Source organism: Gigantopelta aegis, chromosome 5, assembly GCF_016097555.1.
Source record: "Gigantopelta aegis isolate Gae_Host chromosome 5, Gae_host_genome, whole genome shotgun sequence".
In the NCBI taxonomy this organism is placed as follows: domain Eukaryota; kingdom Metazoa; phylum Mollusca; class Gastropoda; order Neomphalida; family Peltospiridae; genus Gigantopelta; species Gigantopelta aegis.
The window spans coordinates 21,338,387-21,351,891 of record NC_054703.1 but is presented as its reverse complement, the minus strand read 5'-3'; the positions used below and the strand labels follow the sequence as shown (position 1 = coordinate 21,351,891).

The 13,505-nt window shown below is 38.5% G+C and overlaps 1 protein-coding gene across 1 annotated transcript; it reads right to left on the bottom strand.

The window, feature by feature from the left end:
* Positions 1-1,396: 1,396 nt before the first annotated feature.
* LOC121372866 lies at positions 1,397-5,881 on the bottom strand. Its single transcript, XM_041499306.1, has 2 exons — positions 5,217-5,881; positions 1,397-1,883 (listed from the first exon to the last, which is right to left on the bottom strand). Exons 1-2 carry the CDS (start codon positions 5,311-5,313, stop codon positions 1,624-1,626), a joined length of 357 nt encoding a protein of 118 aa, XP_041355240.1. The 5' UTR covers positions 5,314-5,881; the 3' UTR covers positions 1,397-1,623.
* Positions 5,882-13,505: the final 7,624 nt, after the last annotated feature.

Genomic DNA, 13,505 nt, shown 5'->3' with positions numbered 1-13,505 from the left:
TCACCAAGTGTGACCAGAGGACCTCAAATCGCTTATAACATTTGCCGTGGATTCCCTGCCGTTATCAATTTGCAGTATTGCTGGAGCCCCAGTCAACAGAAAAATGTCGAGGAGCTGATAGGCTACTTAAGCTGACCTTTTTGATTCCAGTGGTTTAAAGATAGAACATTTTGTGAGGTCATCTTGATGGTGCAATACCCGTTTATACTCTGCATCTGGCGTCGACTGATAGTCTATCAAATCAACTTGCCCACGAGAGTTAACGTCTGATAATATAATGGGCTTTATCATCGGTGTTGACGTTTCACTATGTTTTTCCTTCAAATAACATTGCTCAAAATGCGAAAATAATAAGTTCACAACCTGTCGGCTAATATTTGCAAATTGTGCATCGAGTTCTTTGCATATGTTGTGCATGTCCCCATGTCCCATTTCACCATGGGCTGCCTTGGTAATATGGTGCATGTCTTCAATAGCCACACAGTAGATAGATAACATCACCAGGCGACTTTTTCACAAGTTTATCAACATTGATGACATCAAACTTTTTCAACAAATATCGTTCCCTGCTAGATTTCTTTGAATCAGAAATTTTCACTTGTTCTATCAAGTGTTGTTTGCACATTCATTGTCTTCAAAGGACATTCCTGAGTTTTTTGCATTGTAAGATGTTTCCGACTAATAAACTATTTATACGATTAAACTTACATATTAAATACATTTTCTTGTTTAGAATAACAGTGTCTGTATATTCAATGTGTTTCTGGTCGTCTTAATATTTGTTAGAAGCCCAAACTGGATTTTGTCTTCAAACAAGTTCGTACGTACGAAAATTCTTTTTTTTTAGAAAATAAAATGAAATTTAACCTAGTACAAATATTAGAACGATCAGGAACACGTTTAATATACGGCGACTAATATTTTATGCAGAAATATATATTTGATATGTAATTACATTCGTTAAAATGTCTCTGTTAGTCGATAACATCTTACAAATTGCAGAAAACTCAGGAATGTTCCTTTCAGAATGTCAAATTAAAGTTTGCATAAAATCATTCCCCACTGTGCTTGTCATGATTGTAGCTGACAGAATGAAAACATTTACAGAGAATGTGTGTTATTTGATTGAACGTTGTGAGACTGATCCAAGCCCAGATGTAGAAAATATGTCCAGATAAATGTGAGCATACCTCAAGCTAAGCTGGTCCACGGTGATAATAGTGCTCAATAACTGACTAATTAACCAACTGTTTAAAAAGGCTTTTGCACAAATTGTATCAAATTCAGGACTCACGGTTGTACAAGTTATAACTTGTCCAGGAAAAACTGTACATGTTTAACTTATACAAAATCACAACTTGTACAAAACACACACACCTTTTACTCTTTTTTTTATCTTAGCCAAAAGGCCGAGATTTTTTTCTCTTTTAAATATTTATTTTGTCTTTTTCAGGGCAGATGACAAGAACAGGGACTTACGGCAGCCCTACGCCTCACAAGAACATCGGAACGAACCGGTAAGTATATACATTTGTAATTTATAAAGGTAAGTAAATATGTTATCTATTATTATTCTTTAAAGTTCTGTTGATGATTTAAATATTTAATTTCTTCAATGTTTGTTTAAAGTCTCTTTTTGCGTGTAACAGTTCTTCCTGTGTTTGTTTTGGAATAATCACTTTTACTTTTTATACCTAATAAATGAACACTCTTGTCACTTTTACTATCACTACTGGAACTGGAACTTTCACCTGACTTTGTTCTTGTTTCTCTCAGCACTTTGGATTTGGGCTCTCTGTGGCACCCAGAGTAACACACCTTACTTATCGTCTTCAGGTCTTTGTTTGCCGGTGTCGTTGTTGTTGACGCGTCCGTCAGGCAAACTGTATAGAGAATTTACACATATAATTTTGTAAGAATATTCTAAATGTTAAAAGTTCCACTACAACTATTATGTTATATTTTGAATTAGGTAGATATCCCGTTTTGTATACTCGTAAGTACCGTATGATAAAAAAAAATTGGTTTAAATTATTGAAAACAAAGAATTGTATCTTGTACTCTGCATATGTAAAACTTAGATCAAAATGTGATACAGGTAATAACCGAACAAGACAAATAAGGCAAATACTGTGTTCATTAGGTTTATATGAACTGTGGTGTAACCAAGAAGCATTAAACTATAATTTTCATTTGTTATTAATAAAACAGAGAATTATGGACCAGTGTAAGCAAGATCTTAATGGGCTCCTGGACACGTCTATCAAATGTTCATATTTGTGTAAATATTTAGTAAAAGAGCTTATTTTACAAAATAACCTAGATGAAACCTATTCCAAGTCTATATAAAACATGCATTACAAAGATAAGATTACCATCACATAGTTTAGTTATCGAAGCGATTGTGTGTCTTATGTAAAATAGGTGAAATTGATGATGATGATGATGATGATAACTTGTTTAACGTGCCCATATACCACTTGGGTTTCGAACACGCCCATCCCGAGTCCGACCTCCGATAAGATCGGTGACCTGACTCGGGATGGAGGGGGGGGGGGGGGGGGGGAGATAGAGTTGAAAATGGGCAGAATTTTTAAAATAGCAATTGGTAAAAAAGTTAATGGAATAAATTTTTAAAAACAGAAGAAACAAATTTACAAGCCAAAAATAAAAAGAATTGACTGCTCGGCCGAATATTTATATAATTTGGAACATTTTAGAAGGACAGTCCAAAATTAAATAAAGAAGAGAGGATCGGACTATTTAAAAAATAAAAAAGAGAATAATTTCGACATAAGCTTTTTAACGCAGATCTAAAAGTTTAAAGTCCGATCGATATGTCCACGTGAGTGGCCTCGTTAAGGCCGTTTGGGTGCACAGCTTATAGGGACGAGATGGGTTGCATCCCGTCAAGAAAACCCCTAGACTGATAGTCGATAGACGTTGAAGGTGTAGTGCTGTGCTGAAATGCAGATCTTGAGAAGCCGGATCCGTCTGAACGAGAGAGAGTATCAGACTAAGGTATAGTCCAGTCGTCATGGGTTGGTATAGTGGTGTGGACGGGCCCGACTCCGGAGGATACGAGATGGTATCACTATAAAGCAAAGTAAAGTCTAGAAAAGAGTAGTAGGGGCCGACCCCGCTTCCTATTTCTTCTTAGAGTGGGGCGGTCAATCTTCCAGTGCTGCTAGGACAGGCTCGGACATGTAGAGACTAAACGCGTACAACCGTGGCGTTCTGCAGAATGGCCGTCATACGAGTCACGAAAAAAACAAGTCAACATAGTCAGACGGAGAAATGACGTGGAGGCGAGGAATCTCGCTAAAAAAGAATCCAACCTGGTGGTGCAGACTGTCGAAACGAGAAGCGTTCCAGCGTTCAATCAGTTCCAATGGCCGCATACATCCCAGTAGAAAACTTCATTTCGCTGACAAAAACAACGAAATGAAGGATTCCCAAGTCGAGCACGAAAGCACGTGCAGCGTGCACCAGCGAAAAAAACACGTCTTACCGCGTGGAGCTCCAGACTGGGAATGGTGAAATTGAGGACGAGTTTCATGCGATACTATGTTGTCCCTTTTTCAGTGATCATAGAATTTTATATATCAAGAAATATTACAGAATCCACCCATCTATGTTTAAATTGATAGAATTACTAACAACTAACAATGTAAATGATTTAAGTAAATTAGGGAAATATCTGTTCAAAATGTTTAAAAGACGAGAATCAATAGTTAAATAGTCTATATACAGAGTTCTATACAAAAGCATTTATATTCTCCGCGTCCTTTTCATGCCAACACCTTCCATTGTGTCATTGTTGTATATGTATGTGTATGTATAACTGATGAACTGTAAATGTTCAAGGTTAATAAATTAATTGAATTGAATTGTGTCTCTGGCTGTGCTGTCTTCGCTGTCTGTTGACTCGCTGTCGCTCCTGCTGTTCCGCTCCGTTGCCTCGCTCTGAGTTGATTTCTCATTGTCTCCGTCTTTCTCGCTGTCTCGCGTTTGTTGGTTAACGCTGTTTACTCTGTGTTTCTGTTACACCGCTGTCTGTGCTGTCATCGCTATCTGTTGATATATCGCTACTGCTGTCCCGCTCTGTTGCTTTTCTTTTGTTGTTAGTTATACTTCTCTCTGCACTGCTGTCTCGCTCTGCTGGTTTTCTATTATCTTCCTCTCTGTACCGCTTGTGTTTGTTTACACTGCTTAAACACTGTGTTTCTGTCACACCACTGTTTGTTATGTTTTCACTCTGTCTTTGTTTGGACACTCCCTTTTTTCATGGCCAGTTTCGTTGCAACATAAACAAATGGGGTCTCTTCTTCAGAACAGAACAGAACAGAACAGAACAGAACAGAACTCTATTTCTCCCAGGCCGTTACACAACGGCATATGGGGAATATGAAATAACAATATTTGACAGTGACAAGATGGGTTTTACAGGAGATAAATGTATATGTATACAGTACAATGCTTATATGTAATAAATTCACAATGTAATATGCAATGGTATTAACACAGCTATGTATGGTGTGGGACAATCATCATACTGCACATGCACACAAATATACGCAAACACTCATACATATATACGTATACACATACACAAATATACATATACGCATACAACAAGAAATATATGTCCCATAAACTCAGAGGAATGTTATTAAACTCCTCCTCCGTGCACACAATTCAGAAATTTCTGACGTTTGTTTTTATATTGGCAATGTCTTTAAAGAAGTAGAGACAACCTTACCACTGGGTTGTCATGCCACGACCAGAAGAGGTCAACCTAGGGAGACACCACAGCATCGTAGAGGTCTAATTAACGAGCTGCTCTCGATTCACTAATGTCAAAACCTATATTAGCTCTGCCATTTACTTTTTGACTGACCTTTCAAAATTGCGCCAAATTTCCTCAACCAAAATTGCACACCTTTTCTCTTTGGCATGTTAATCGCTCCATTCAAAATTCCATAGCACGACCACCACACCCACACACCCCCCGCCTGCCACCGACCTGGTCGGGCTGCTGGTGCTCCCTTGCAGGCGGTCCCTCCTCTCTACCACCCCCCCCCCCCACACACACACACACCCACACACACACACACCTTTCCTGTCATGGACGGAGGAGCCGGCTCTTGTGCCCGTGACAGGCGTGCGCTACAACAGCTTGTTCTGAATGTGCACGTAAAACCCTATGACCTGACCTGACCTAACTTTATCACAGTTCTTTTCTTCAAAGTAGTCGCAGATGAACGTTTCGTCGATCCACACCGGTAGCCAATGAATTCGACCTTCAAACATCCGTTGTTGAGAACTGAACACACCAAAAAGCACTGACCCCAGGGGCGTAACTACGTGTACGCAATGTACTCATTTGAGTACAAAATGTTTCTGCTTATACACAATTTAGCTATTTCAGTACACTTGTTTTTTCAACAATCGCACTAAATTCTCAACGTTACGTATTAACGCTCCACTTTAGGGGAATCCCCAACGTCATTCAAAGCTTGGGTTTCATGAAGATATGACAGTCGTAATGAATGACGTCATACGAATTTGATCAATACAAGCGTTTGTAAGAAAGAAAATAAGTTTTACAGATTGGAATTACTAGTGACTGAATGGCACGATTTCGAGTGGTGTCGCTATTTTCTTGAGTACACATTTCAAAAGTCTAGTTACGCCCCTGGACCCTATCATAATACCATCTTAGTAAGCTTTAATAAAATTTGTCTTTCGTTTCACAGTCCACAAATCCCACAATCCAGTCACAGACGTCTTTCATCTGACTGATAGATGCAATGTATTTCCCCGGTATGATATCCAAGATGGCGTCTCTCACTTCTCCCCATTGCAGTTATCTGGAGGACCCGTGCAGCACGGGCAGAAGCCGAACACAGCAATCCATGACGTCGAACACGGCAATCCATGACGTCGAACACGACAATCCATGACGTCGAACACGGCAATCCATGACGTCACACGTAGGCATTGTTTACTATTGCAGAAATAAAATCCATAAAGTCACAATTTCTTCTGTTGTCCTTCTTTCTTTCTTTCCTATATCTTTTCAATCTGTCATTTCTATATCTTGAAACTGATCGTCCTCATCCAATTAGTCGGCGGGTTGGCGAGTTTCACATACATACATACATACATATACATATACATATACATATACATATACATATACATATATACGCTGTCCAGGCGCGTGTGCAGGAATTTTTGCAACGGTGGGTAGGGTCTAAATTGTGGAGAGCGAACTTTTTAGAGGGGTTGAGACATGTTACCCTGGAAATTATATTTTAAAGGAAATAAAATTCGCTTGAGCAAGGGGATTCGACCTCCCCGCTCTCCCGACCTCCACCCCCTGCACGCGCGCCTGATGTCCTTTACCATCCCTAACTTTAGCCAGCAAACGTTTCACTAACGTTCGCGAACTATTTGATTGGTTCCCGACGTGGCCATTTGGTTTACCGTGAAACGCATAAACCAGTCTAGCGAACGTTTCTCTGCTCGGTCTGGCTAACTCACCCCAGTAATACGATGACAATATCCGAAGCTCTCATTCCATCTGTCCTGAGTTCAGCCAGCGAACGTTTCGCTAACGTTAGCGACTATTTTGTTGGTTCCCGACGTGGCCATTTGGTTTAACGTGAAGCGCATAAACCAGTCTAGCGGATGTTAACCACAAGCGGTTGACTGAACTTACCCCTGATGTTACTTAGCCTCATGAGCGGTATTTTCGTTTGTGTATTAATTCCGCATGTTTACCTCAGGTGAACATGATATTATTATTTTATTTGTGCCAATTTGTTTAACATGCAGATGCCTAGATCAGAATTAATTGCATGACAATCTAATGTAACATACTTTGGGACAAAAATAAAGATGAGATTGAAATGACTTTATGGATTTTTTTTCGTGTAATTTTAAACATGATTAAGTTAACTTTACTAAAATATTGTAAAAAAAAAAACCCCATACCAAAAGCACCACCAACACAAAGAACACACCCACAAACAAACCAAAACACACAAAAAAGTAATAAAAGAAAAAAATAATAATAAAAAGAAACAACACTAACAACAACCTGGAATGTTAAGTGAAAGACAGAAAGTTCTAAACTTGTAGGCCTCACAGTAAAAGCACATTATTACCATTATTTTAATATGCCCTACTAGTTATCGAGGCAAATATTATATGTGGGATGTATTGTTGGTTTTTGTTGTTGTTAGTTATCACACATAAATGGAAAAGTAGCGAAATATGGCTTTCCTAACTCTGACACAGAAGCTTTAAATATCGGCTATTGGATATCAAACCTTTCACAATCTTTAGAGCAGACCTTCCGTTAGCAGAAAGGGACCTTCTTCATGCATTTGTATTCACAAACAGGACAACACTTACCACGGCCTTTGGCATACTGGTTGGGACGAAACAAACCCAATGGTCTGCTGAGTGGATCGATCCCAGGCTTCAATGTCGATGGTGTCGTGGTTAAGCCATCGGACATAAGGCAGCTAGGTACTGGGTTCGCAGCCCGGTACCGGCTCCCACCCAGAGCGAGGTTTAACGACTCAATGGGTAGAGTGTAAGACCACTACACCCTCTTCTATCCCACTAACCACCAATAACAAGCAACTAACCCACTGTCCTGGATAGACAGCCCAGATAGCTGAGGTGTGTGCCCAGAACAGCATGCTTGAACCTTACTTGGATATAAGCACGAAAATCACTTGGAATGAAAATGTACTTAACGAGTAAGCTAGATTCCAGCCCCAAGCATTCAATTTGTGATAGCGTCAAAGCTCAGCACGCAAATTCAATCAAGGCAGCAGATGTGAGCGAAAATCACGTGAACTTCTTTCAATTAAATTAGTTTAATCAAACATAGCAAGACGACTGAGTTAGAGGCACACACACACACACCAATTTCAAAATCCTGGCTTTGGGCCTGAGAGGTGACTAGCGAAAACACGTTTAGCGACCTTAACGAAAAGTATTTGTCCGTCACGTGAATGTTACAAATTGTTTATGTATATATTCCTCCAATGCCGTTGTTCAACGGTCCGAGTGTAAATAAATTCTTGTCTTGTCTTGTCAACTGAATTACCCCCAAATACGTTTCATAAAATTAAAATAAACTTTATTTTTATGAACATCGTTAAAAATTAAATCAAATTTATGTTTCTTGTAGGTTCACATAAAAAAAACTTTTAAAGCTATTATCTTGAGAATATTTGTTTTGGGCCTAATAGCGTCAAAGCTCAGCATGCAAAATTAACGAATTGTCTTTTTCTTTCTTTCTTTTACCTTTATTAACGTGCAGAAGTCCAAAAGTCGTTTGTCGCAGACTTAATCGTCAGCAGATGACGGCGAAAATCATGTGCACTCCAATGGAGCAAATTGATTTAATAATCATCGGCTATTGGACATATAGTCTTAGAGAGGAAACCCGCTACATTTTTTTTCCATTAGTAGCAAGGAATCTTTTATATGCATTATCCTACAGACAGGATAGCACATACCACGGCTTTTGATATACCAGTCGTGGTGCACTTGGTAGAACGGGAAATAGGTCAATGGGCCCACCGACAGGGATCGATCCCAAACAGACCGCGCATCAAGCGAGCGTTTTACCACTGGGCTACGCCCCGCCCCCCGCCCCCCCCCCGCCCCGCCCCGTAATCTTTGATAACATCACCTGCCTCGGTCGAAGGAAGGAAATGTTTTATTTAACGACGCACTCATCACATTTTATTTACGGTTATATGGCGTCGGATATATGGTTAAGGACCACACAGTTATTAAGAGGGGAAACCCGCTGTCGCAACTTCATGAGCTACTCTTTTCGATTAGCAGCAAGGGATCTTTTATATGCACCATCCATAACACATACCACGGCCTTGATATACCAGTCGTGGTGCACTGGCTGTAGCGAGAGATAGCCCAGTGGGCCCACCGACGGTTCCTCGGTGGCGTCGTGGTTAAGCCATTGGGCATAAGGCTGGTAGGTACGGGGTTCGCAGACCGGTATCGGCTCCGACCCACAGCGAGTTTTAACGACTCAATGGGTAGGTGTAAGAATACTACATCCTCTTCTCTCTCACTAACAACTAATAACTAGCCCACATGCAGTTTGTGATAGCGTACAAGCTCAGCATGCAAAATGAATTGTCACCACGTGTCGCAACTTCAATCAAGTAGACAGATGGGAGCGAAAATTGTTTATTAAATTAATTGAATGAAACAGAGCAAGACGAAAGAGTTAGAGGTGCCTATCGAAAACACGTTCAACGACATTAACAAAAAGAATATGTCCGTTAATTGAATTACCCCAAAAAAAGTTTAAAAAAAAAAAAAAAATAAACTTTATTTTTATGAACATCATTAAATATTAAATCAAAGATATTTTCTCTTGTAAGTTCACAAAGAAAGCTTTTAAAGCTACTATCTTGAGAATATTTCAATTAGGCATATTGCAATTCAAAGGTACATTCTCAAAGTTGCATGATCTGTTAAAAGGTTTGTTGAAGTTTCTTTTTCTTTAACGACACACGTGGTCGGTCTAGGATCCATCCCCGTCAGTGGACCCATTAGGCTATTTCTCGCTCCAGCCAGTGCTCTACAACTGGTGTAACAAAGGCCGTGGTATGTAATATCCTGTCTATGGGATGGTGCATATAAAAGATCCCTTGCTGCCAATCGAAAAGAGTAGCCCATGAAGTGGCGACAGCGGGTTTCCTCTCTCAATATCTGTGTGGTCCTTAACCATATGTCTGACGCCATATAACCGTAAATAGAATGTGTTGAGTGCGTCGTTAAATAAAACATTTCCTTCCTTCCTTCCTTTAACGACACCACTAGAGCACATTGATTAATTAATAATCGGCTATTGTATGCCAAACATTTTTGTAATTCTGACACAGTCATCGGAGGAAACCCGCTACATTTGTCCTAATGCAGAAAGATATCATTTATATGCACTTTTCCACAGACAGGAAAGCACGGCTCATTGTCCAGTTGTGGTGTGCTGGTTGGAACGAGAAAAAAGCCAGTCAGTTGAATCGTACATGATCTGTTTTTCGATATTTTTTATATTTGTTTTGCCATACATAATTAGTCTTCTTCTTAACTTTGACTAAAATGTACATGCACACGGAAATAGCCCCTCCTGCCTCGGAATTGGTCACTGGCGATGTCAGAGGCTAAGTCCAGGGTGGGCGTGCCTGAACCTTCATTGGATATGAGCACGTTAATAGAGTTCCCATCCATCACAGAAATAGCTGCCAATCACGATTCAAATTCAAATTATGACGTCACGTGTTAATCTGTCGGTCAATCTTACTAGATTTTGCCAATAATATAAAATTATAAAGTTTCTTTGAACCGTAATTGGATATAAGCACGAAAATAAGGTGAAATGAAATGAATGTTGTTCAAGCGTTATTTAACTTAACCAGCGGTTACCAAAAACAAATAAAATCAAGGACTGAATAAACTTTAACACATACTAATTGAAGACATCATTATAAAACTTGACTTAGAGTAACCTAACGTATCCATCCATACTTAAAGGGACATTCCTGAGTTTGCTGCAATTTTTAAGATGTTATCGACTAACAGAGACTCTTTAATGATTGTAATTACATATTAAATATATTTTTCTGCATAAAATAATAGCGGCTGTATATTAAACGTGTTTGTGATCGTTCTAATATTTGTACTAGGTTAAATTTCATTTTATTTTCCTAAAGTATATGTTTTTCGTACGTACGAAATTATTGAAGACAAAATCTAGTTTGGGCTTCTTACAAATATTAAGACGACCAGACACACATTGAATATACAGACACTGATGTTTTAAACAAGAAAATATATTTAATATGTACGTTTAATCGTAGAAATATTTTATTAGTCTGAAACATCACACAATGCAGCAAACTCAGGAATGTCCCTTGAAGAGAAACATCTTACAATGCAGCAAACGCAGGAATGTCCCTTTAAGAGAAACATCATACAATGCAGCAAACTCAGGAAGGTCCCTTTAAGATAAACATCTTACAATGCAGCAAACTCAGGAATGTCCCTTTAAGAGAAACATCATACAATGCAGCAAACTCAGGAATGTCCCTTTAAGAGAAACATCATACAATGCTGCAAACTCAGGAATGTCCCTTTAAGAGAAACATCATACAATGCAGCAAACTCAGGAATGTCCCTTTAAGAGAAACTCATCCCTTTACAATGCAATGCAGCAAACTCAGGAATGTCCCTTTAAGAGAAACATCATACAATGCAGCAAACTCAGGAATGTCCCTTTAAGAGAAACATCATACAATGCAGCAAACTCAGGAATGTCCCTTTAAGAGAAACATCATACAATGCAGCAAACTCAGGAATGTCCCTTTAAACAAATCTAAAGTTTATTTTGTATTTGTGCACAACTAATTAAAAGGAAAATATTAGACTAATCCAGGGCCCTGGGCACGTGCTTATAAAGCTTTTTAGTCTAGACTCAATCTCTAATGACGTCACACGCATACAATTTGTATGGCGTTGTCATGACATTAGTGTCTCAGACTCTATTACAGTCTAGCGTTTGGACTCTAAAGGTTTTATAAGCATCAGGCCTAGACTTTGTAAAGCCACATAATACATTTTTCATAATTCTAAAAAAAAACCCGCATGTACCTTAGAGAAGTACAGGTTATCGAAACAAGCTTTAGTCTACTCTGAGGGTACGCTCTCATTTCGGGGTAACAGACTTTTATTTCACTTTTTGTGTTCAAGATAAGTTACAAGTTTGTAGATTAACCAAACTTTAATAGTGTCTGCTTTCTCGGGTTCAAACTAGTGTCTGCGAAATCAAAAAAATATATATTTAAATAAATAATTATTATATCGTTTGACTTCATTCCTCTTTCACTTTAAGTGAAATTATGTATTTGCCTATATTGTTCCTAATTGGGGACAGCCATTTTGTTTCGTTTTCGTCGCGTGAGGTAATCTAGTTTGGAAGAAAGTGACGTCAGCTCGTACCAACTCCTGTATTCACAGTGTAAACACATGCAGTAATTTACGACAAGGTGGTATCCTTTGATCAACTAAACATGTAAAACAACATAAATTACTTGATAATATAATAAAATATTTAACTAAATATATGTGTATTAACAGAACGAAACGGAGTTATAGTATGTTTCTAAAAAAAAAAAGCAAACTGGTACGCTACGTTTAAACAAGAATGACCACTCACGATACTCAAGTGATTCTTTTCTTTTCTTTGGGGGTACCTAATTGGTCAGATCTGTGATTTTACACGGGAAAGTCTACCTAATTAAGAGTTTTATAGAATTATTTACAATAATAAAGCATTTAAGGGGTGGCAGGTTATTTCACCATACCATGTGATGTTAATAAAATCAGTACATATTTTTGTGTCTTGACGGCGGTAAATAATTGCCTAGTCTGGTTCCCTACAAAATATACACCTGCCAATCAGGAATCACTGGTGGAGGCAACTCCACGATAGACTAATTACCTAAGAAAGCACTCCGATTATCATTTCAACACGTAGATTAATGCATGGGCGAGAGATGATACAGTTAGTTCGACTACTTTGACAATGGTGGTTTATATTGAAAAATAATATATACTTATTGCTTGAATACTAGGATGGATAATATAACAGAACCTTGAGATGCACGCCTGTTTCATCATCACTAAAAACTTAGGTACGTTTATTTCTTCAGTTCTAAGACTAATTCCCGACGTGACGCGTTAAATATTACGTAACCACCGGCTCGCCAGAGGGCGTATTCTCTAAATGGCTGCGCCCATTATATATGACAGCCTTCACATTTAAGCGTTTCATTAACTAAATACTAGTGTAATGATATACTTGTTGATATTAAGCAATGTACATTGTATATCGCTGAATGTGCATACCAGTTCAAAAGCCTTGCGTGAGCATTCCTTTAACAGTAGAAAATAAAGTTTATTTTGTTTAAATACATCACTAGATTGATTTACTAATCATCGGCTACTGGATGCGAAACATTTGGTAAATATTTTCAAGTATAATTTTAGAGAGGAAACCTGCTACATATTTGCATTAGTAACAAGGGATCTTTTATATGCACCATTCCAATGACAGGATAGCAAATACCACGACCTTTGATACACCAGTCGTGGTGTACTGGCTAGGACGAGCAAAGTGATAAACGTATACAAGCATATTTAGCAACATTATAAAATCGCTCATTTGATATCCATGTCATCGTACAATATAGCTAATGACGTAGGATATCGGCTTTATCTTGTCCAGGTCAACTGAGAAATTCCGCTTAGCAAGTCTCGTGGAATTTCCCTTTCTGACCTTTATGGGATAAAGCCGATTGTCTACGTCATTAACAAGTTATTCTCTAGGCCCTATTTGAATGCTTATATTCTTAACAATGGTTGTAGTCGCCGATATTGTGTTC